Source organism: Myotis nattereri, assembly GCF_964212035.1.
Source record: "Myotis nattereri genome assembly, chromosome: 14".
Taxonomy (NCBI): Eukaryota; Metazoa; Chordata; class Mammalia; order Chiroptera; family Vespertilionidae; genus Myotis; species Myotis nattereri.
The window spans coordinates 52,413,951-52,438,266 of NC_138089.1; the positions used below are offsets into that span (position 1 = coordinate 52,413,951).

General features: G+C 54.2%; 1 protein-coding gene across 1 annotated transcript in view; it reads right to left on the reverse strand.

Moving 5' to 3' along the window:
• Positions 1-13,793: 13,793 nt before the first annotated feature.
• LARS2 (leucyl-tRNA synthetase 2, mitochondrial) overlaps positions 13,794-24,316 on the reverse strand; it is a gene marked incomplete at its 5' end in the record, with an annotated part of 92,484 nt that continues 81,961 nt past the window's right edge. Inside the window, 5 exons of the mRNA XM_081106368.1 lie at positions 13,794-15,142; positions 15,685-15,812; positions 20,799-20,910; positions 21,970-22,047; positions 23,873-24,042. Of these exons, the coding sequence (XP_080962494.1) occupies positions 14,963-15,142; positions 15,685-15,812; positions 20,799-20,910; positions 21,970-22,047; positions 23,873-24,042 (668 nt within the window). The 3' untranslated portion in view covers positions 13,794-14,962. The remainder of the gene's footprint in view (positions 15,143-15,684; positions 15,813-20,798; positions 20,911-21,969; positions 22,048-23,872; positions 24,043-24,316) is intronic.

Sequence of the window (24,316 nt, forward strand, 5' to 3'; positions counted from 1 at the left end):
TAGATCTTGTTACCTTGTACTAAAGATTTGACCTACGTCATAGATCTTCTATATTGCTAGTCAAGAGGATGGCTACATATAAATATGTATACCTGTACATTTGAATGTATAAAGGCTATTTGAAGAATAGCTGTTTGCAGGCAGACATTTACTAGTATGTTTTGCATATAGGTGTGCATAAAGAATTGTTGACCAAAGGGCATTTGAAAAGCCCTAATGCAATAGACCGTAGGCAGTAAACTGTGCTCAGACAGCCTATGAGTTACCAGGAGCCCACGAGGCAGGGGCCCTGTCTCTGGACAGAGCCCTGCTTATTTTGCAGTTAACTGAAAGGGCCTTTCTGTCCCTTTTGCTGGCGATGGGGAATGTCCTTGCACACAATGCTGTGTGTGTCCTGTGGCTGGAGAGCCAGCTCAGGGAGAGCTCTGAAAAGGATCTTTATACTTCAGCTGCGCAGATGGATGAAGAATTAAGAACCCAGGTTCCTCTGGGCTCTTTCCATCCCACTGATGCCTGGAGCGGGCCAGGAAACCATGGCCCCTCCAAATCTGCTTCCTGAGCCTTGGGCTGCTCTGCCCCGAGTTCCACTGTGAATTGCCCCGTGAATGGTGGCAAGCAGCTTCGATGGAGGGCCTTTCCTGATGCTCATAGTGAGGCTTTGTGTCCTGACTGTCTGCCCTGAAAAGCTGCCCAGCCAGACCCAGATACCAGGGCCGTGACCTTGCCCTGCGTGTGCCGCCTGTGCCAGGCAGCTGTGCCTACTCTCCCCAGCCTCTGCCACACAGGAAGACCCAGGTGGGGGCATGTGCCTAGCCACAGGCCCCACGTGGCTCCCCGCACGCCCACGGTGGGGGGTAAGGGGGCTGCCTGCTGGCCCCGCCCAGCCCCTCCGGGGACACAGGGACTGGAGTACTGATTTCTGAATCAGCTTCTGTCTGCTTACTCTTTTTTTCTAAATAAGCAAGAGATGTATATGGCTTCAAATTCAAAGGTGCAAACAAGGACAGGGAGAAAGGAATATGTCTCCCACCTCTGAGCCTCAGGCAAACAGGGACCCCGTCAGAGACAACACCATTGTATCACCAAAGTGCACAGGCATGTGAATTCTTTGTGTGTTTTAATGATTTCAGAGAGGAAGGGAGAGGGAGAAATACAAACATCAGTGATGAGAGAGAACCATTGATTGGCTGCCTCCTGCACGCCCCACATTGGGGATCGAGCCCACAACCCGGGCATGTGCCCTGAGCAGGAATCAAACTGAGAACTCCTGGTTCATAGTTGACCCTCAGCCAGCTGAGCCAAACCATCTACCAGTAGGGCCGTGTGTGTGTGTGTGTGTGTGTGTGTGTGTGTGTGTGTGTGTATTCGCTTTAACACAGAACGTAAGACTGCACTGCCCCTTGCTTTTTGCTCTTACCCTTGGAAATCGTTGCACACCATTTCAAATGTGCTGCCTCCGCGAACATTCCTCTTCGGGCGAGTCATGCAGTTTGTAACCAGTCTCCCGCTCACGGCCTCTGTGTCCACGCTTTGGCGATTACACCCTGGCAATGGACAGCTTGGAAACCCTTTCACACCTGTGCGAGCCGCACACCCACGAGGCACGCGTAGTCGCGAGAATCCCACCAGGCTGCAGAAACGACGGGCTGTCCGGACCTCACCTACATTGAGGATGTCCGCCTTGCTTTCCCCTGGTTCCCATCCCACTGCGGGCAGCGTTTCAGGCCGCTGATGGGTCACAGCAAGAACAAGAACAGCCGTGGTCGCTCACACGTCACAGCACCCGCTGTGCCCAGCACCACCCTCTACGCGCGACGTATGTGAGAGGAGGATGTGACATATGTGTCCGTGGGCTTTGCAGACTTGAGGTCATGGGCTGGGCAGTTTCGGGGCGGGGAGAGGGTGCGACTTCCCCAGTCTCCTGGGATGGGGGGCTGGACCTAGTTTCTTTGGGTGATAAAGATGTCAGAGGGGACATCTGTGCTGCCTGTATAAAGCAACCTCAAACAGAAAAAAAGTGCCCGTGACATTTCCATTAGTCAACATGGTTGGGGTGTGAGCTGCGAAAGAGGCTCCTCAGGGCTTGAGGGCGGCCTGAGGACACCTCAGGGGCTGGAGAACCTGACCTGAGGACGTGGGTGGGAGGTTCCCACACCTGGGAGAGCGGGCCAGGCCACCACCGGGAGAGTGGGAGCTCTGCGGGCAGGAAGGAAGGCTTCCCTGTGTATTTTTGTCCCTGATTTCGCAACTGCTGACACCTTCCCACCAGCCCTTCTCCTTCAAGCCTCAACCATTTAGGAGATAAAATGTAGCCCTGAGGCCAATGCTGTGTGTCAAGCTCCTCAGTTTGGCTCAGCCAGTCTACTGGGAGCTCAAAAAGGGAAATGCTGAGAAGTAGGGAATACTCTAATCTCCATCCTATGTATATAAAAAAAGGTGGAAAGGATTTGCTCTGCCCGGTGGACAGGCCGTAGACACAGCAGGCAGCCAAGGGGTGCGGCCACATCTGAAGGCTGGTTGGAGCCACTATTTTTTTCTTGTCAAAATAAATGGGCCTTTTGTGTTGAAAATGATTTCATGGTTTGATTGCCTCTAAAGCAGCGGTTCTCAACCTGTGGGTCGCGGCCCCTTTGGCAGTCGAATGACCCTTTCACAGGGGTCGCCTAAGACCATCCTGCATATCAGATATTTACATGACGATTCATAACAGTAGCAACATTACAGTTATGAAGTAGCAACGAAAATAATTTTATGGTTGGGTCACAACATGGGGAACTGTATTTAAAGGGCCAGAAGGTTGAGAACCACTGCTCTAAAGACATCCAACCCTCCTCGACGTTCAAGTGCCACTGGAACCCCTGTGAGCTGGCCGTCCTGGGTGACCTTCCAGGGAGGCCCGGGTGGGGACTCCTGCCTCCCTCCTGCAGCCCCACCTACTTGAGAACTGACCTGGCTGGGGTTCCTCACGCCCCAGGCTTCCTACCCACGGGGGCTGAGCAGAGACAGGGCTGGGAAAGGACCACTGGCCCTCTGGGCCCTCGAGGGCCTTGTGATCAGAGGACAACTGCCTGAAGCCCGGATGTCACCCTCCAAACCCGGGTGTGCTGAGGCCACACCTCCCACGGCCACTCCCAGCCCACGCTGACCGTGGCGGGGATACTAAGGCAGGCCGGTCCTGCAATGTGGGGGCTCCCTGAGAGGCACCTTGATCAGGGCGCTGCTTTAGACAACTGTCTAAGACCTTCCTTCCTTCTCTCCTTCCCAGGGGTGGACCTACATCTCAGTCTGAGGGCTCTCCCAGCCTCCCCCCGCCCCCTCCTGCACAGGCGCTTTCTCCAATAGACCTCCTCCTGCACACCTGCCTCATCTCGGCCTGTGCTTCTCAGAGGGCTCCATGGACACAGCTGGAACTGACGGGAGTGCCACAAACAGCCCCAGTGTTTACTGCCTAGAGGCCAAGGTCAGTCTTACTCACAGCCTGGGCCAGGGGTGGGGCCTCAGGCCCACTGCCATATAAGGCCCGTGAAACCCTCTGGTCTGGCCCTGCCAAGGCATTAGGGGTGAGTTAATGAAGTGTTTGACCAAACACAGCAGGCTAATTTTTTATTGTTGTTGTTAATCCTAACCAAAGGATATTTTCCCACTGATTTTTTTTTTTTTTTTTTTGAGAGAGTAGAAGGGAGGGGGAGAGACAGAGAGAGAAACATCGATGTGAGAAAGAGAAGTCCACTGGTTGCCTCCCGCACCCGCCCGGACCCACTGGGACCAGGCCTGGGGGTTGAGCCTACAACTCAGGTACATGTGCTTGACTGGAATCAAACTCGGGACCCTTCAGTCCATGGGCTGGCGCTCTATCCACGGAGCCAAACCGGCCAGGACTAAGTTTTAAGTTGATGACTTTGTATGGCCCACGAATAATGTTATAAATGTCCAAAAGGCCCTTGGGAGAAAAAAAGTTTCCCCCTCGCTGATCTATGCCAATGCCTGTCCATAATCGGGATCGTTATTCTGTCCCCTAGTGAAGAGACACAAGTTCTCTCGCAGGAGGGGCACACTGCATCCCCAGAAGCCTGCCGCAGGGGCTCACAGTGAGCCCCCCACTAACCACGTGTCCCCATTATGGGCGCCTCCATGAGCTGGCAGTTCCCACATTCCCAAGTGAGTGGTGACACATGACTTCACTCTGAAAAGCAGAAAGGGCTCCAGGGCTCGGTCAGCAGTTCTTCTTCGTGTTTGGGGTGGAGAACATGATGTTGGTGACCTTAACCAGGGCTTCTGGGTGCCATGAGATTAGAGAAAAAGAGGCAAAAAACAGAAGCAAACCCACAGATAACCCATATGTTGGGATCAGCAGTCAAAGGATTTAAAAAATAACTATTTAAATATGATAAAAAATTTATAGAAAAGGATAGACAGATCTAGTAAAATATGGAGTAATTCAACAGAAAAATAAAAACTTTAAAAAAAACCAATGGAAAAATTTCCATCGAAGTATAGAGTATCTGAATTGAAGAATTCATTGCGTAAGTTCAACAGTAGACTGGACACAGGAGAAGAAAGAATCGGTGAACTCTAAAAAGCATGCCAGTAAACATATAATTATCACATGACCCAGGATTCGCACTGTTGGCATTTATCCCAGAGAAATAAAAACCTATGTTTACACAAAACACGCACACGCATGTTCACAGCAGCTTCATGGATAATAGCCCCAAACTGGAAACCACTGAGCTGTGCTTTAAAGGGTGGATGGTTATACAAACTACAGCATGTGCCTACCCTGGACACACCTCAGTAATAAAACGGAATGAACTATTGATAAATGTAACAGCTTGGATGAATTTCAAGGGAATTGTGTTGCGTAAGAAAAGCCAATCCCAAAGGTTACATACCATATGATTCCGTTTATATAACATCCTTGAAATGACACATTTATAGAGATGAAGAACAGATTAGTGGTTTTCGGGGCTCAGGGCTGGGCTCAGCAGGAGAGATCCTATTAGCGATGGAAGTATTTGGTATCTATATATATATTGATTTCAAAAATAAAGGGAGAGGGAGAGATAGAAACATCAATGCTGAGAATCATTGATCGGCTGCCTTCTGCACGCCCCACACTGGGGATTGAGCCCGCAGCCCGGGCATGTGCCCTGAGTGGGAATCAAACCGAGACCTTCTGGTTCATAGGTCGATGCTCTACCACCGAGCCACGCCGGCTGGGGCTGGGCCAGGAGGGGATCTTGTTGTAAGTTCACTTCTATTTGTATCTCGTCTGTGAAGTGGCACAACATTAACTCAGGGAAGACTGTTATCAGTTAAGGTTGCATGTTGTAATTTCTAATAACCAGTAAAAATAATACGAGAGGCATGATAAACATAGCTATTCAGTACTCAGGACAACTGGGCAGAACGGGCACTACCACTCCATTTTGCAGATAAAGAAGCCGAGGCTTGGAGATGCCAAAGCTCCAAGTTTTTGGAGCCCCACGCCCACTGCTCCCACCATCATCCCAAGAGACAGTACACTGCCTCTGTTCAGGGCCAGTCTCGCAGGGGAAGGAGCGGGGAGAGTTGGGGACCAACAAACAAACGTTTGGAGTTAAAATCGGTCATTTATGCCCTGACACAAAGTCGGTCTGCGATTTCACACATCTCAGGGGTGAGGCTGGAGTCTAGGACAGAAGGCAGGCGGCCATGGGCAGGGTAGGGATGCAGGAGTCTGCAACTGCCAGCTGTGCTGCAGCCACAACCAGCAGCTCTCATAGAGTTAGAAGGCAGACAGTTGTCACTGGGGAGATGTCTGTTAAACCCAGGTGTCAGCAGACAACTGCGACATTTAGAAGACAGATAAGATAACGTCTCTATCACAACTACGCAACTATGCAAAAACAGCCACAGACAATTCATAAGTAATTTAGCATGGCAGTGTGCCAATAAAACTTTATTTACAAACACAGGTGGTGAGCCAGATGTTTGGGCCACGGTTTGCCAGTCTCTGCTATTATTCCACCATCCAGTGTTTTTTTTTTGTTTTTGTTTTTGTTTTTTTTAAATATATTTTATTGATTTTTTACAGAGAGAAAGGGAGAGAGATAGTTAGAAACATCGATGAGAGAGAAACATCGATCAGCTGCCTCCTGCACACCCCCCACTGGGGAAGTGCCCACAACCCATGTACATGCCCTTTACCGGAATCGAACCTGGGACCTTTCAGTCCGCAGGCCGACGCTCTATCCACTGAGCCAAACCGGTTTCGGCCATCCAGTGGTTTTTAGTTCTGGCCCAGAAAGGGTCATTCTGTCCACCTTGAACTGAGCCTTAGGCACGTCCCTGACAAACAGCTGTGACTTAGATTAATTCTCAAGACTAATTTGCCTCCCAACAACTCCCCACTTACATGGCTGTGAGGCTTATCCTATCAGAGAAAAATAAGTGACTAGCCCGGTCGGCGTGGCTCAGTGATTGAGCAGCAACCGATAAACCAGGAGGTTACCGTTCGATTCCCAGTCAGGGCACATGCCCAGGTTACAGGCTCCATCCCCAGTGTGGGGTGTGCAGGAGGCAGCCAATCAATGATTCTCTTTCACCATTGATGTTTCTATCTCTCTCTCCCTCTCCCTTCCTCTCTGAAATCAATAAAAAATAATTAATTAATTAATTAATTAATTAAATGACCAAGTGCCTCTCTCCACAAAGCAGACCTTTTACTGTGGTGTATGTGTGTGCTATGTGTTTTGTGTGTGTGGTGTCTGGATGTGTGTTGCATGTGTGTGGTGTGTGTGGTGTGGTTGTGTTCTATGCTGTGTATGCGTGTATGTGAACATGTGTTGTAGGTGTGGTGTATGTGTGTGCTATGTGTTTTGTGTATGTGGTGTCGGATGTGTGTGTGGTGTGATGTGTTTGTATTCTATGTTGTGTGTGTGTATGTGAACATGTTGTGGGTGGAGTGTGTGTGGATGCGTGTCAAGGTGGAGTGGGGGTGAGATGTAAGTCCCCAGGACAAATTCACAGTGCAGCATTCAGGGATGTGTCACGTGTCCACCCCGTCAACAGCCGTGACCCTCCGGAAGCAGGAATCTGAGGAATTTCCCAGGTTGCCTGAGGGCATCTGGGAAGCATGCCTTTCTCTACCTTTCAAAATGCCCCACACCCTCCAAACCAAAAAAACAACAACACTCCAAACCCACTCCAAAAGCCAACATGTGAGTCTCGCAGGGGAAGGAGTGGGGAGAGTTGGGGACCAACAAACAAACGTTTGGAGTTAAAATCGGTCATTTATGCCCTGACACAAAGTTGGTCTGCGATTTCACACATCTCAGGGGTGAGGCTGGAGTCTAGGACAGAAGGCAGGCGGCCACGGGCAGGGTAGGGATGCATGAGTCTGCAACTGCCATCTGTGCTGCAGCCACAACCAGCAGCTCTCACAGTTAGAAGGTAGACAGTTGTCACTGGGGAGATGTCTGTAAACCCAGGCGTTAGCAGACAACTGCGACATTTAGAAGATACACACTGACAATCAAGAGTTTGGAAATAAGGACTGACCCGATGGCAGAGGCAACTAGCTGCCCAGCAGGGTCCACATGGGGTTCCCCTTGCTTCCTGCGAGTCGTGGCTGGGAAGTGGCTGCCCAGCAGGGCCCACATCTGCCAGCACCGAAGGCAGTGACTGAATCTGGCAGAGAGAAGCAGGCAGAAGTGATGCATGTGGGGGGAGGATCACGTTCCTCTACCCTCCCAGGCTCTTTTGGCTGCTCTAATAATTAAATCTCCACGAGACAGATTAGAGCAACAAGAGAAAATGACCAAATTTAATTGCATACACATGGATGGGAGCCCTGTGTGCATGAGAGAGACCCACGCGCACAGGGGTTCCGAGACAGAAAGGGGACGCCTAGAGGACACTCTGAGCCAGGGATGAGGTCAGCCCCGGGGCCTTCAGAGGCAGGAGGTCATTGCAGGATGGTAAGAGCAGATGTTCCCTGATTAGGGGTTTTTCCTGCCCCACCGATTGGTTATATAAAGTTATCTCTGATGACAACTCTTATTACGGGTGAGGCAGTCATGCAGACCACTGGCCTCCGGTGTCCTCACCGGAGAGGAAGCAAACTCTTGTGACACGGATGAGGGCACTGACCCCATTCACGAGGGCCCCACCCATATGACCTCATCTAATCCTAATCACCTCCCAAAGCCCCACCTCCTAACACCATTCATTGGGGAGTAAGGTTTCAACATATGAATTGTAGGGGAGACACAAACATTTAGTCCGTAATAGTAGTCAATTAATATATTAATAGAAAACTAAGCTATTTCTTAGAAACTAAGATGTTAACGACTAGGAGGTTGACAACAGATAATGGAGCTATTAGGTGACACTGGCCTAGGTTCCCTCTTCTCAGCTATTTCTCTCAGCCTGTTCCTGGTGCGCGGCTGCCCTGTGTCCTGCCCACTGACAGCGAGCTCCTCTGGGGACCACCTGACAAAGCCACTCTGGCCTGCCCTGGCCTCTTCCCATCACCAGGTGTCTGACCTCTGGGGTCAGATGAGACCTGGGTTCAGCAACCTCAGATCTTGAGTTCTGGCTGAGAAAAGAATTCAGAGCCAAGACTCAGACTCGCTAGAGGTTTATTGGGCAAGCAAAGAGGAATTTCAAGATGCCCTGGGTGTGGGCTAGGGCTCCTTTTAGCCCCTTGGAACTGGGGTTAAATGCTTTCCTCTGCCAGCTGACTTAACAGGGCCTGTCCGGTCATCTTCTGTCCTTGCCTGGAAGTTAGATGGGGCTTCCTCGGGCCCCCTTGTTTTCCTCTAGGGGTGGGAGCCTACCACATGGCTTCACCATGTACCAGGGGAGAAAAGGTCAGGAGAATCCCACCTGCATGACCTGAGGCCTTCTAGGGTGGAGAGGGGTCCCCAGGGCGAGGTTCTGATTAACAAACTTATCTCCAATGCTTGCTCTGCGTTTCTTCCCATTGCCGGTGGCCGGGACATTCTGCCCTGGTGACCTTCTGCACCTGGCCCGTCGTCCTTGCTCTGCTCATGTCTGTCTAACTCTAACTGCTACCCCATTTCCAGTGGAAGGGACAGGCCTTTTCCCTGATGAATGACATGCCAGACCCAGTGAAGGTCATCACCCACCGGGCAGCCCCACCTCCCCTACTGACCCCACAGTGTCCATGACACCCACTGCGCACAGCCCTCACCTGTGTCTGAAGAAGAGGGGCCCAGGCCTGGCTCTCCTGGCTCTGAGGGCAGCCCATGAGGTTGCAGCTGAGACAGGCGTGGCGGTGTGGTCTCCTGTGGGTGGGACCACCCCTCACCGCCTCCAGATGAGGCTCTCCTGTCCTGTGTGGAATGATCTGGGAGGACACTGCCCAGGCTGCTGTGAGGCCAGCCGCTGCCGCTGTGGCCACAGCCCGGGCAGATCTCCCCACTCCCCCTTCCACGGGATGCTCCTAGAGGTATGTGGGGTTGAGCAAAGGTGACCCCCTGACTTCTAGATCTCACTGATGGGACCCAAAGGAGGCTCTGTATATCTGTCTGTCAGAGGTGATGGCTTTGGGGAGTGGTCTGTCCCAGGCTCCCAGAGAGCCCAGTCCTCTCCCCACACCCGGGCTGAGCTGGGTGCCTCGGAACAGGGGGCGGTGCTCCCCCAGGTGTGCACCCCCAGCGAGCGTCTCCCCGCCACAGATGAGGAAGGGGGAGCTTGGCAGGGTGCTTTGGGGACGCCTAGAGGAAAGGTCAGAAATGGGGCTGCCTTGGAGAATGCAGGAGGTTCGAGGGCTGGCTGGCATAACGGCCTTGGGGAGCAATGCGGAGAATCTTGGCTCTGTCACCTTTTCGAGTGTGGACTTGAGCAAGGCCCCTTCTATGGTAAACACTGAGAATAGGCACTGGCACCAATGGGTCCTCCAGACATGGTAACCGTTCCAGCTGCTGATATCGGGGATCACGCCCGTGGCTCCGGCATGCTGGGTGGGGGCGAGGGCATGCTCTTCAGAGGTCAGGCAAGGACTGCAATTCAAGTTCAGGGCCAAGGAGCAGGGGAGTGAGTCACGAGTGCTGGTGTCCAGGCCATGACTGCAGCGGCCGGGCTACCACCTCCCCTGTGCCCCTCCCACATGTGGGCAGGCGGAAACGGATGAGGCCTGGAGTGGGGTCAACCCTTCTGCACAATCCTGGGCCCACCCTTGGATCGGAGCATCTGCCCACAGAACAGGCCTTTCCTGGCTGCTTCAGGCTCTCCCTTCCAACCAGCACCCTGGGGAGACTGCCCTTTGCTCACTGTTGGTCACCCCAGATTCCGGTCTTCAGACTCATCAGCTTGGACGAGAGCCTCCAGCCACCCACCCTCTGGGCGTCAGACAGGGACCCAGCCCCAGAAGGAGATGTTCTGCTTGTTCCTCTCACAGGAGGAAGGGAGAGCAAACTCTCCTCATCAGGGGGCTCACAATGCAGCAAAGTCACCCCTGATGCTGCTGGCAGGACCTCTGGGTTTTCTTAAAAGCAGGGGGGGGGGGAACTCTGCATGAAATGAGCAGATTGGGGGGCAAGAAATGTCATCTCTTCTCAAGCGAGTGACAGGCTCTACATGCCAGTTTTGTCATTTGTGGAGGGGCCTTCTGGTTTGGTCGGATCCGTCACCTGGAATCCCACGGCACAACCCCGAGCCACAGCCACGGGAGGGCAGCCGGAGGCTGTCAGCTTGTTCAGACTCCTTCCCACACGGTATCACCAGGCAGGTCCTGCCAATGGGTCCAGCCCTCCAAGTTCAGGTTCTCTTTTTCCTCCACAGGCCTGGGTCTTATCTGCACCCGGGATGCATCTTCTCCTAAACTTTCCCTTCCTTCCTTCCTTCCTTCCTTCCTTCCTTCCTTCCTTCCTTCCTCCCTCCCTCCCTCCCTTCCTTCCTTCCTCCCTCCCTTCCTCCCTCCCTCCCTCCCTCCCTCCCTCCCTCCCTCCCTCCCTCTCTCTCTTCCTTTCTTTCTAAACTATTTTTAAATGTTTTTATTGATTTTTAGATAGAGAGGAAGGGAGAAACATCGATGAGAGAGACACATCGATTGGCTGTCTCCTGCACATCCCTACTGGGGATCAAGCCAGCAACCCGGGTATGTGCCCTGAACCCAGGACCTCTTAGTCCAAGCATGTCAAATTCACGCTGGGGGGGGGGGAGGGGGGGCCGCACATCTCCAAGGCATGCGGCCCGCAGCTTGTGCATTCTATGTGCTTGTCTTCGTCCATGGCCGATGTTCAATCCACTGAGCAACACCAGCTGGGAACTTTCACTTCTTTCCAACCAAAGATAATAGACATCAGCCTATTCTTCTTCAGGCAAGATCAACCATTCATAAGCCGTTTCCATTTACCGAGAGCCTGCGCCATGCGCTTTACCGTATACACGTTATCTCACTTTATCCTCACACCCCGGGCGTTACTGTTACTCCTATTTACAGTGGAGGAATCGCGGTTCAGAGAGGGTCCCTGGCTTGCCTCGGCCACGAGGTTTTCAGCGACCCAGCCACTGGGTCCCAGAGCCCAGGGCTGGCTGAGTGCAGAGCTCGAGCCCTTGCCCACGTATTGCTTTGTCCACCAAGAACAGGGGAGTCTCATGAAGGGAACGCTGTCTTCTGTTCTGTCCTCAGGTTGCAAGATCCTCAGGCTCCGAGGTGAGGGGCAGCTCCCCACACCTGCCCAGGCCGAGCGGCTGCAAACAGGAGCTTCGTGGGCCGGTGTCGGCTGCTTTGGCTTCCACTTTCCACAAGAGGAGCATCTTTTCCTGATGGGGGCTCGTCTCCATGGCAGCCAGATGCCCTGACGGGGAGGAAAAAGACCTAAGGGGACAAGTCTTGAGCTCATTTGGAGCTTCACAAAATTGTACATTTTGATGTTTTCCTCCCATTACTGAACCAGTACACGGCCAAAAAAATGTGAAGAGGCCAAAAAAGTAAACAGAGGGAAAAGATAACTTGTAGGACTCAACCGGTGATCTGTGGGAAAATCTCCTTCTCTCTGTGTAAAGGTCAGAATTAAAAAGTGATGGTTGGAATTGCATTTATACGTATACTGCTTTATTCATGAGCAAACTTCCATATTACATTTTTTTAAAAAGCCACCCTGCCCAGCTAGAGTGGCTTAGTTGGTTGAACCAAAAAGTTGCCAGTTGGTTCCCAGTCAGGGCACATACCTGGGTAGCAGGTTCAATTCCCGGTCAGGCCACGTACAGAAGGCAACCAATCCATGTCTCTCTCTCTCAATCTCCCTTCCTCTCTCTAAGCACGTCCTAGGGTGAGGATTCACACACACACACACACACACACACACACACACACACACACACACCCCGTTTCTCTTACCCAGTGTCCTCAGGTGTGCGTTTAGGTCGGGATGAGCCATGCCTGTGCTGCTTTAGGTCTCAGGGATCATTGCATTCTCCTGGGCAGACAGCTGGGGTGCCATCTGCCGTGGGGCTTCCCCGGCACCGCTCTCCCTGTGCACAAACTCGCTTCATTCATTTCTCTGATAGAAATAATGCTGGCCGTGACCTGGAGCTTGGGTCTCCCGCTGGGTGGGCAACACCTCAGCCCTAAGGAACCCACACCTGGCCCTGTCCCGCGGGCACCGCCCTGACTTCCCGGCTTCCCAGACCGAGGCCCTCACAGGAGGGGAGCCCCAGAGACCCTGCTTGAAATGCCGCTTTCGGCCAACACCTCAACTTTTCCAACTGTCGTACTTCAAGCAAGATTCAAGGGGGGACTGGTGGCCCAGAGGGGGCCGGGAGGGGATCTGGAGGCCAGAAGGCCTGGGCTTGGATCCTGGCCCTTCTACTTATTAGCTGTGGAAACAGCAAATTACTGAAGCTCGGAGCCTGGGTTTCTTCATATTTATGAGAGATACTTCCTTCCCTCCAGGGTGTTTGTGGGAATTAAATGACATAATGCGAGAGAACTTGTCGAGTCCAGTTTTGACCTAATCGAGGCAGTTAATAAAGAACTGAGATCACTTCCTACCCCCTCCCCACCCCCAGGGAGGAGAGCTCTCGGTTTGGCTTCCACTGTGCTATCTCTTAGTGCAGCTGAGCCAAAGCTTTCTCCTCTTGGAGAAAGTTCTCCAAAGCCGCCCCGGTCAACCCAGGAGCCGCGAGGCTTTCCTGGCCCTGGCTCTGGCCAGACTGTGTGCCGACAATGGGCTCCCTGCCCTCATCTTGTTGATGGGGTCAAGACCGCTCGGCTTACGGTAGGCATAAACAAGGCAAGCCCTTCACTCCTCATACCAAATGTTCTCACCCATTTCTCATATTTTGTACGCGTTTGCTGGCACGTGGCACGGGCTGTGTGCACTCAGGCCGCTCTGGGAACATCTTAGATGCCTGCCTGGAGCTGTGGCCCTGCCTTCCCTTCCGTCCTCATCTTCCCAGCTCACTCCATCATGCTGCGTTTCTGGACCAAACACGTCCCACTGAAGCTGGACACGAGGGAGAGAAGGACTAGACGCCCTGGTTCAAACGCAGCAATGAATCCGGCAGCTCTCCCGTGGAGCCTGCCAGGTTCCGGGTGCCCAGCGGACCGAGGGTCAGCTCGATCAGGGTTTCTGGGCATGGGGACCAGGCACAGGATTCAGTCCGAGCCAAGTTTGAGAGCCAGTGACTTAATCGCTGCTGCTAATGGGCGGCCTGTTCCCCATGCATCTCGCTTTATAGCTTCCACGTGGAGTCGGGCTCACAGCCAACGCTCTGATGGTGACGGAGAGCCTCAGTCTGGTCCTGATTAACTCCAGGATCACACAGATGTCCCGGAGTCATACATGACAAACATTTTATTGCATTAAGAAAGGCATCTGTTAACTGCTGGGCTGCAGGGGGACCGCCCCTGAGGCCACTTCAGAAAAATGGCAGAGAAAAAAGATTTTCAGCATCACACAATGGCTAGCTGCTCCCCCACTTTCCCCATCAATATTCATCAGTGGCTACGGTCAGTTCTGGTGGGAGCAGCGAGTTGCTGACTTCACGTAAAGCCAGGATGATCCTAGTTCGCCACCAACACAGGTGCATTCCTGGCCACCTCCCAGCAGCCGGACTGCGGCGGCTCGAACACGGGAGGCAACGCCGGGTGGTGCCCGTCCCATCCTCTGTGGTGAACCCGCTCTGGGGACGGTCTCAAAGGCAGCGTTGCCATCTGGGGCCCAGTGAGCAGACTCCCTGCGGGGCTGCGGTGGCTCTGGGATTGGTTCCATCCGCGGCTGGAAGCGGCTTGGTTCCGCCTCGCTGCACAGCAAATGTTCTACCCCGAGGGGGCGGTTAGCCGAGCGGCTCCTCACTCAGGGAAGGAAGTGGTGCTCCGCCCGGCGGGTGGCGGGCGCATCCAGTGGGGCGGGGGAGGATGCCACCTACAGGGCGGAGCTGAGGAGCAGTGGGGACGCTGGCACAGGGACTGGCACCGCAACGTCTGAGGACTCCGGCGTCCATCCACGTGCTGGGTGTTTGGACCCACACGGCTTTCCCATCTGGCCTGAGCGAGGAGCCACCCACCATGGTGCCCAGGCTGTTACCCGTTCAGAGGGACTGTCCACGCTGCTCCCAAGCCTCGAGGGGCTGCTCGGTTTACCCGCAAGTTCCTGGGTGTCCCTGGGGGGTGCCATTTCTGGATCCAGAAGCACCAGGCTGCTCAAGAGGCCTGGTGCTATGCCCATCACTTCCTGTGCCCGCCCGGCCGTCTCTGGTGGCTTCAATGGGGTCGATGGCTTCCTCCACCAGGTAATGCGGGGGGCAGGCTGCCCCCCTCCCCGCCACTCATCTTTCTCCTCTGCCCACCCTCACCCTGCACCAGGCCACACCACAGGGCACACTGCTGACGCCCATCTGCCAGAGCGCGAAGGTAAACATTCAGGACTTCTGTGTTTCCCCGCCCTGGCCAGCATCTTCTTCGTCGTCCAGGCCTGGACGGAGGTCCTTTGGGGACCCGGTGGGGTCACTCCTGCACCAGGAAGTTGATGAGGGCCGTCCTGGGTGAGAGGAAGGCCTTCTTGATGCTGCGCCCCTGCAGGAGCCTGGCGCCCAGCTCGCTCTGCAGGACGAGCTCGTGGACTTTGTCCTGGTCCTGGGCCACGTGCTGGGGCACAGGGACTTTGCCGCAGGCTTTGTTGTTGATCTGAGGAGAAAAGCCAGAGACAAGCAGGGCTGAGAGACAACAGCCAGGTGCCCCAACCCACTTCCTGCCAAGGGCCCGCTGTCTGTTGGGGGAAGGGAGTGTGGGGAAGGAAGAAGGACAAGCAATACCCGCTTCTTGGAGGACCAAGTGCAATGAGAGAGCGAGGAGCGAGAGGAATTTGATGTAGCCTTTCTGCAACACAGTGTTCAGAGTGGGTGCCCTCCACGGCCGACCTCCTCACCATTACCACCTCCCCGCTTGGAACTAAGAGCAGGTGAATGAAGCTGAGAGAGGTGGAGACAGCTCAGAAGGAAGATAATCACCCTGTAATGCGGGACAGGTTTATTTTTCCCACTTTCCAACCCTGAGGGCGTGAGGGTTCATGCACAACATTGGTACCTGGTGACCTCAGACAGAGATGCGGGTGAAGGAGATGGGTGGACGGGGCAGGATGGGCCAGAAAGGCCACAGAACCGCCAGACCGACAGGACAGGCCCTGTCCTGCAGGCCCGCCTGCGCTGGGGGCTGCGGGAACCACTCACCAGCACGGCCATCTGCACGACGTCGGGCGGCTGCAGGAACTGCGGGTCCACAGCCGGCCAGGGCTGGAGCAGCACGCCGGCGTCCCAGGCGTAGTGGGTGCAGAGCTTCCTGGGCACCAGCGCCAGGCCTGCAAGGTCAAGGTCAGAGGGTCACTGAGAGCACTCAAGGCTCCGGAGGCTGCACCACGGCTTTTCCGAGCCTACCAGCTGCTCCCCACTGCCTCCGGCCCGGCTTATCCCCAGGCTGCAGGCAGCTTTTTCTCACAGTGCCCGGAGCTGTGATGGATGGACATGCGTTCTAACCGGGCTGCTGGTCCGCGCTGGTCCCTGCAGTTCTGTTGGGGACGGAACGCCTCTGTGCTGAGAGCGGATCCCCAAACCCCAAGCTGCTGGCTTCCTCTCTGGGCCGCGACTACGGTAGTCTGAGGGCCCCACGGCTTCTCTCCACCTCCAGGAGGCGTTCCTGCCAATCATGGAACTGGAGAGCTGACCGTGGCTCAGGGTGGGTCAGACACACAGCGGCAGAGGAATGAACCCCCGAGTGCTTCCCGCTGCACCGAGCTGAGGAGCCGTGCCCAGGCGCTCCCTGCTCCGTCTGCACCCACAGGGCTGCAGGGCCAGCTGTCGGTGCCCAAGCTTTACCCGGGGCGCCCACAAAGGAAAGCTCTGATTTGGAAGCCTCTGCAGATCTCGTGAGCTCAGGTGATGCCCCCAAATGGGGAGGTACACACATAGAGAAACAGATGCCTGGGCATTACTTAAAAATACACACAGTCAACTTTCCTAATCTTATTCAAGCAGTTCTCTTCCCTATTGGTCTGTGATATTTCTTTTACAAATCTTATCCTAGAGATGGCTTGGGAGTATTCACTGCGAAGCTATTTGATGTGCCCGTTGGCGAGGAGGTGGAAACTCGCCTCAACGTGAATCCACACACCCTGCTCCCTTCGTAGGGAAGGCCTCGCCACCAAAAGCTGCGGCCGCCCTGTCTCCGCTGTGCGCTCAGTGACACCCGACGCACCTCCTAAGCACAGGCTCCCTGTCTCGTCGAGGACTGTGTGTGACCGACCGGCAGGGCCACAGGCCACGGGCCACTCTGAGCAGCACTGGTCCGATTTACCCTGCTGACCTCGTCTGGATTCTCGCGTTAGTACCACGGGCGTCCCTGCCGCAGCTTTGTCTGTTTTCCTATCCGGCGCTCTTGCAACCCCGCGCTGTCCGTCCATCTCGGGGAAGCGACGGCCCCTCGGGTCGGCGATCGAGTGGTGGACAGGACAGGTCCCTGGGCCCCGCTGGCCCCTGGGAGCTGGGGCTCCTGTGCTCGCCAACGAACCTGCTTTGCTTCTAACACATGTGCCTCCAGCAGAAGCAGGAAGGGAGCCTATTGACACTCACGTCTAAGTAGAAGGCGGAGGTCACGGAGCGAGATGGCCATGTCCTTATTTTAGCCGCTGGCCCGGGATGGCGGGTCCTGTGACCCAGCCGCACCGGGAAGAACTCAGGAACCGCCACGAGGCATCGCACAGGATGCTGCCCGATGGAGGGGCCTTGGCAGAAGCGGTTACAAGTCCCCCTGAACGAGGAAGTGAACGAGGAAGCCCGGCCTTCCTGGAGCCACCCGGATGCGTATTTACAGCGGCCGGCCCGCGAGTTTCCATATGGACGGAGTGGGCCGTCCTGCCAGCGAGGAACAGAAACCCCCCGGGGCCTATGCAGGCTCTGCCTCCCGCTCTTTTCAGGGAAACAGAGGCCCCTGACATTTGCAAAGCAAATATGACGGTTTCCGTACGTCAGGCGGGTCAGGGCGAAGCTGGCCTGGGGAAGCTCGTGGAGAAAGTCCGAGCGCAGCTGGGAAGTGGCCGGCCTGCACACAAGGCCGCCGCGCAGGCCCAGCCGGGCCCATGTTCCCCCTCCGCCCCCCCTGGGAGAGCTGTTGTCACTGACCTTCCTGGGAAATAACCGAATCAAGCCCCCTCCCACTCGGAGAGCTGGCGAGGTCGAGCCACCGGAAGAGAGTGCCGGGTGGTCACGGCTCCTGTGGACGCCAGGCCTCCCCGGGGCCAGCCTCAGGCCTGCCTCTTACACACAAGGGGGGACGTGGGGACGCTGTGGCGTCTGACCCCCGTGCCTCGTCCAGCCCGCGCCATGCCGAGCAAGTGGACAGGAAGCGAGGCCGCATCACTGTGGCCTTTGCCCACAGAAGCCCTGCGTGCCCTGGTAACAGACCCAAGTTGTTAACACAGGGGTGTGCCTGGCGGCCTGTGGCTGAGGACACAGCAGAACTGCAGGCTCAGCGAGTGTCAGCTGGGACCCTCGATGCCTGGGACCGGGATCCTCGGCTCAGAACAAGTGTTCACACCTGGGACCCTGGCACCCACCTGCCTGAGGTGCTCCCCTTGGCTGGCATCAGCGTGCGGGACTGAGCTTCAGGACCTGGCTGAGACGCTCAGGGTTGGGAAGAGGTCCCTCACGGGGATCAGAACTGCGTTGTTGGTGAAACTGTTTCCTGGCATCTCACACCTGCAGGCGCTTCCCAGCTGCGCTCGGACTTTCTCCGTGTGCTTCCCCAAGGCCACCCCCCGCCCTGACCTGCGTGACGTACAGAAACCGTCGTATTTGCCGTGCAAATGCCAGGGGCTTCTGCTTCCCTAAAAAGACTGGGAGGCAGAGCCTGCATGGAACCCGGCGGGGGTTTCTGTTCCTCGCTGGCAGGACAGCCCGTTCCCATCTATATGGAAACACTGTTGTTATTTTTATTTATTATTATTAATATTTTTAGAGAGAGTGGACAGGAGGGGGAGAGACAGAGAGAGAGAAACATCGATGTGAGAGATACATCAATTGGTTGCTTCCTGCATGTGTCCCGACTGGAGATCTAGACTGCAACGCAAGTACATGCCCTTGATCAGAATCGAACCTGTGACCTTTCAGTCCATGGGCTGATGGTCTAACCCAGCGGTTCTCAACCTGTGGGTTGCAACCCTTTTGGGGGTCAAACAACCCTTTCACAGGGGTCGCCTAAGACCATCGGAAAACACATATATAATTACATATTGTTTTTGTGATTAATCACTATAGTTTAATTATGTTCAATTTGTAACAATGAAAATACATCCTGCATATCAGATATTTACATTACGATTCATAACAGTAGCAAAATTACAGTTATGAAGTAGCAACGAAAATAATTTTATGGTTGGGGGTCACCACAACATGAGGAACTGTATTAAAGGGTCGCGGCATTAGGGAGGTTGAGAACCACTGATCTAACCACTGAGCAACCGGCCAGGGCTGTCTCTCGAATGCTGCTAGTTCTTACCTTTCCTTGCCTCCTTTGTCTTCACTCTTGGAACGTGTTCAACCCTGATGAAGTCCCTACAATTACCTCCTCAACTCCCTTTCCTTCTAAATCACTACCCAGTGTCACTGAAAATCACAACCCCCCCAGTACAGGGCTCACAGAACCCATCACAGAACACCCCCCACCACGGTTGTCCCCTCACTTGGAGCCGGTCAGGACAGCACCCAGTCACCACTTCCTCCTTGTGGTTCCCTGTCTCTTCGGCTCCGTTTGGTCTTTGAAAGACTGAATGACGTTTTTGGCCGCGTGTGTGGCCAACGGCACTTATTTCAGGAGCCGGTGCTCTCTGTGTGACTTCCGGGCCCCTGGTTGGCACACGCGGGAAGCGCCGCGGTGAGGTCTGCTACTTCTCAGAGGCCCCGGATAAAAGCGCCGTGGCGACGCAGAATTCTAGGCGGCCCGTCTCCTGCGAAACGTCCCAGTGGTCACAGGAGACCACTGAACACAAGGTTTGGGGGCCCAGGGCCTGGGACCCGCACAGCCACCCGCTCAGCACCTGTCACTTCATTTCCATTCCCACCAGGGGCCACTGCAGGGTTCAGCGCGGCCCTCCCGCACCTGCTGGGCCCGGAACTCGGGCGCTGCAGAGAAACACGCCGACGACCCTCGCTTTCCTAAGTGAACTGAGACTCGTTTGGGCAAGATGCTTTAACAGCAAGTAAATTTCATTCTTTTCCTTCTAACAAAGAAAAAGACTAAAACCTCATACTATTGTATAAAATAGTTCCATATCATATTAAAATTACAAAAAATGGAGATGAGAAAAGGAAAAGAATAGTTAAAGAAGGTGGCTTAATGCAGAAAATGTTCAAATTATAATTTTTTAAAATATTTTTAAAAATTGATTTCATAGAGAAGAAGGGAGAGGGAGAAAGGGATAGAAACATCAATGATGAGAGAAAATTGATCGGCTGCCTCCTGTATGCCCCACACTGGGGATCGAACCCACAACCTGGGCATGTGCCCTGACTAGGAATAGGAGGACATGTCTCCCGGTTCATGGGGTGAAACATTTAACCACTGAGCCACGCTGCCCAGGCTCAAATTATTTCTTAAGAGGAGAAGATGCAGGTATTGCAGCGATGGCCTTTCAGAACCACCAGGGGCCCTATAAAATGTCCTCAACGAGCTGCCCCAAGACGGGAAAGCATAGGGAAGCCCTGCCTTCAGCTGTCACCTGACAGCAGGTCTTACGTTGAGGACACAGCCCACCTGCCTGTGCATCAGAATCACCAGGAGCCTTTAAAGCAGGTTCTCCCACTCCAGAACCCAGAACCCGATCTCCAAGGGAGGGTGGGGCAGAGGCATCCACACGGACCCATCTGAGCCTCAGGCAGTCACACCGGCTGCAGTGCCCGGCTGAGGAATCAGGGGCCTGAATGGCAGCCTCAGTGGGTGCAGTTCAGGTCTGCACTGTCCGTCCGGGGCCCCTTTCTCCATCTGTGAAGTGGGACTAACCATGAGTTTCTATCTTAAAAACATGACATGGGTCATGATGTGTGGGCGCCAGGAGGCTGGGTGATGGGGAGGACTGTTCTGCAGTGACATCATTATTCACACTGTTCCAAAGGGGGAGGAGTCTTCCCCTTCGGGTGGGGTGACCACAAAGCACCACTATTCCGAGCACAAGACGAGCACAGATGCCAAACCCCGGGCCCCGGGCGCAGGACATCTGACTCCCGCATCAGGTTCTGCAAGAGGCTTGAGCACGTTCTGGGGAGTAGTAACTTGTTGGGCGAGGACGCCCACCTACCTGCCCAGAGCTCGGAGGTGATGTGAGGGGCCATCGGAGCAGCCATCACCAGCAGGGCACACAGAGCGTCCTCGAACTCGGGGCTGTGGAGGACGACTCTCGGAGAAGCTTGCTGCGGGGGAAAAGAGAACACGGATGTAAGACTGCGAAGGCACGTGGAATACGCACAGCAAGCACGCCAGGACGTAGCTGATGTCCAGACACTCCGCAGGCTGGAAGAAGCCTTCTGGACCAGCCCTGTTGGCTCTGGACCAAGAACTTTCCCCATTAGATGACAGTATTAAAAACAGCTTCAGCAGTACCAACAAGTACACCACTCTTAACTGAGCACTTACTGTGCCCTTGGTCTGAAGGCCACTCCTTCAGCTCTCACACGGCCCTCTGAGGGCGGTGTTCTGACCCCATGGGACAGCGGGAGCAGCTGAGGGTTAGAGGGGAGTCATCTCCCTGGGCACATGGCTAATGTCTACCCCAATTTTTATCCATCTTCTAATATGGCATGTTTAACTATACTACAAGTGGCAAGCCTTAGGTAGTTTAATCTATAAATCTCTTCCCCTGTTCTTAAAGGCTTGGAGAGGGCTTCATTATAAAAAGCATGTGTTAATAGTTTTAATAGTTAATAGTTTAAATGTGCTAATACTTTTTTTTTTTTCTTGTCCAAACAACTAACCCCTTGCCCAAGCTCCATTGTTGGCAAGTCCTTGGCCGGGCAAGAAAAAGGACAGTCACCTGTCCCAAGGCGATGAGACTGTCCTGCGAAGGCGGACTTCTGTTCTCAGTGAGAGCAAACCTGACTGGTCTAAGTTAAAGGAATTAAAATGTTAATGATGCCGGGGGGTCGGGGGTGGGGGGTAGTCACAGGAGCCCAGGCAGTGGGAGCAGGAAGATGAGGCACAGCGGGAAGGCTCGGAGACCCTGGGCTGCTCCTGGAGTTGTTAATCCACCACCTAGGCCTGTGCGTCCTCATCACCAAAACACGGGGGAGGGTGGCGGAGGGGTCTAGGACCAGATAATCTTTCGGAACCTTCCAGCTATAAGACGAGGCTGTGACTATGGACAAAATGCTTCTTTGAGACAGAGAAGGTGACACCGTGGTCCTGCTCAGCCCCCGGCCTGAGCGCTTGCCGGCACCTCGGCCACAGCCCACGGGGACAGACAGGCTGCTTACCGAGAGGGCCCCGCTGAGTCCCATCAGATGAGAAATGGCAGAGTTCAGAGAGAAGTCCTCCGTGAAGTGGGCGGTCACCTAGGGGTGAAAGTTGAATTATTCACTTTCTTCAGAACTCCTCCAAGCTTTCCACAAAGAAACAGGGCCTCAACCAAAAGTGTGAATTGAATGAATGCGACCATAGCTATTTACACGTGTTCACTGGCTCAACTCATCACGATAATGTTTCATCAGCACGAAGAGTGCTAAAACCATGTTGATGGTTCCTCTTCCCCCACAGCTGGGAGGTGCTGGTGCTCGTGGCGGGTCCTTAAGAAAACGTGGGGAGCAGGAGGCAGGACCCCCGACAAACAAACACGGAAGCCAGAGTGGACAGGAGACGGGTAAAGGACGGCCTGTCCCCTCGGCTGCGCGGCTTCGATTCCTAAGGAGGAGGATCAGCGCGTGGACAAGGTTCATCCTCCATTTTCCAAAGTGCAGTCGACCTCGGACCATGAATACGATTTGTCAGCTTTGCCCTGTGTGTGTGCTTTCCCATTCTGACCACGGGCGAGGCGACAGAGAAAGAACACATCTTTAAGATGTCCAGAGTCCCCGCTGTGTTGAAATAACCCACTGCTATTCTCTGACAGGGCAGAAGGACTTGCCAGGCCCAGAGAGAAAGTATGTGGAATGAAAACAATCCCTCAGGCGCCACTCAGAGCACCAGCGCGCTCCCTGCCTCCGGTCTCCACGCCAGAGGACGGAGGGCGGAAAGGAAGCTGAGGAGGTGTCCCCAAACGAGACCAGGCTGCGCCCGGGGCCACGTCAGGTCACACAGCCAGAGAGGAACAACACCCTTCTTCAATGTCATCGGCTACCAGCATCCGGAAGGGACCGTGGCTGACTTTATACATTTGAATCAGCACATTAAAAAACAACAACGCAACCGAGGAGCATCTGGGGTCTCTGGTACCCGCTAAAAATGGCTTCAGAGTTCCTAAATGCCTTCTTTCAGAGACTGACATTTTTTCACCAAGTTCTTAAAAGGCAAATGTTGCCCTGGTGGCTCAGGTGATGGGAGCATCATCTTCCACACCAACAAGTGGTGGGTTTAATTCTGGGTCAGGGCACATACCCACGTTGTGGGTTAGATCCCCGGTCGGGGCACATACAGGTAACATCACTACTTCTCTCCCTCGCTCTCTAAAAATCAATTAAAAAAATATTCTCAGGTGAGGTCAAAAAAAAGTTCCAACTAAAAAAAAAAAAAGGCAAATATCATTTTATTAGACTAGACTCCTAGATTTAAAAAAAAATTAAAGGGTTTGTTATCAATGAAGAATATTTTTAAATGATTTAGACAATAATACACTATTCTCTAAGAATATAACATGAATAAGTTGTTTATTTGCAAACATTAACCCACAATAACTCACACAGATACTGTGCAACAACGTCACTGGCTGGGCACGTCCTGCACCAGGGAACTTGGATTCTAGCCTCTTGGCTCCTAACTAGCTGTGTGGCTTTCCGCAAGACGCTTAACCTCTCTGTGCCTCATCTCTGTCCCCATCTGTAGAATGCGGATGCAAAAGAAGAGCATCCTTCATGCCCTTTCACCTCTCAAATTCTGCTTCTGTTGCTCTAAGGTGTTAGAGCTGGGCTCTGCCCGTACATGTTAGGTATGGACACATGGAGAGCGGGCAGCTCCCTGAGATCTGGGCCATCCTTAGAGGGGCCACCTCCGGAGAGCAAGTCTCTCCACAAGAATGGCTGCACTTTTGCTCCGCCTTGTCGAAATATCAAAGCAGTAGATGGATTACTCAAGGCCGGTGGGGCCACTACAATGAGGAGGAAGGTGGCCACACAAACCTCGAGTGCCCCTTACAGAGTCGCCCAGTGTCCCCGCAAAGTCTCTGACCTGAGAGATGATCGTGTTCTTGAACGCCCAGAGCTTGCGGGCCTCGGCTCTCTCCTCGCTGCTCAGCCGCTGGGGCCTGGGAACCTCCCCGGAAGCTCTGGCCTCAATGAAGCGGGTTGCCAAGGACCACAGCCGCTGCTGCCATCTGAGCACGCCGGGCAGCGCATCGGCTGCGATGGTGTCGGGAGATGAGAGAGAAAGAGAGACACATGGGAAAGACTGCGTTACTCCTGAGCCTCAAAAAGCACCTGTGAACTGAGGACACACCTGGCTATGCCCCATGGGTGGATCCATGGGCAGGTGGATGGTCCTCCCTGGCCGCCACTGTCTGGGAACTCAGACCAGGGCGATTCCATCAGATCTCAGCGACCCAGACGCTCTGAGCACCAGGCGGCAAGGCTGCTTAAAGTGCCGCCCATGACTGTCCCTGCCCTCGGAGCTCAG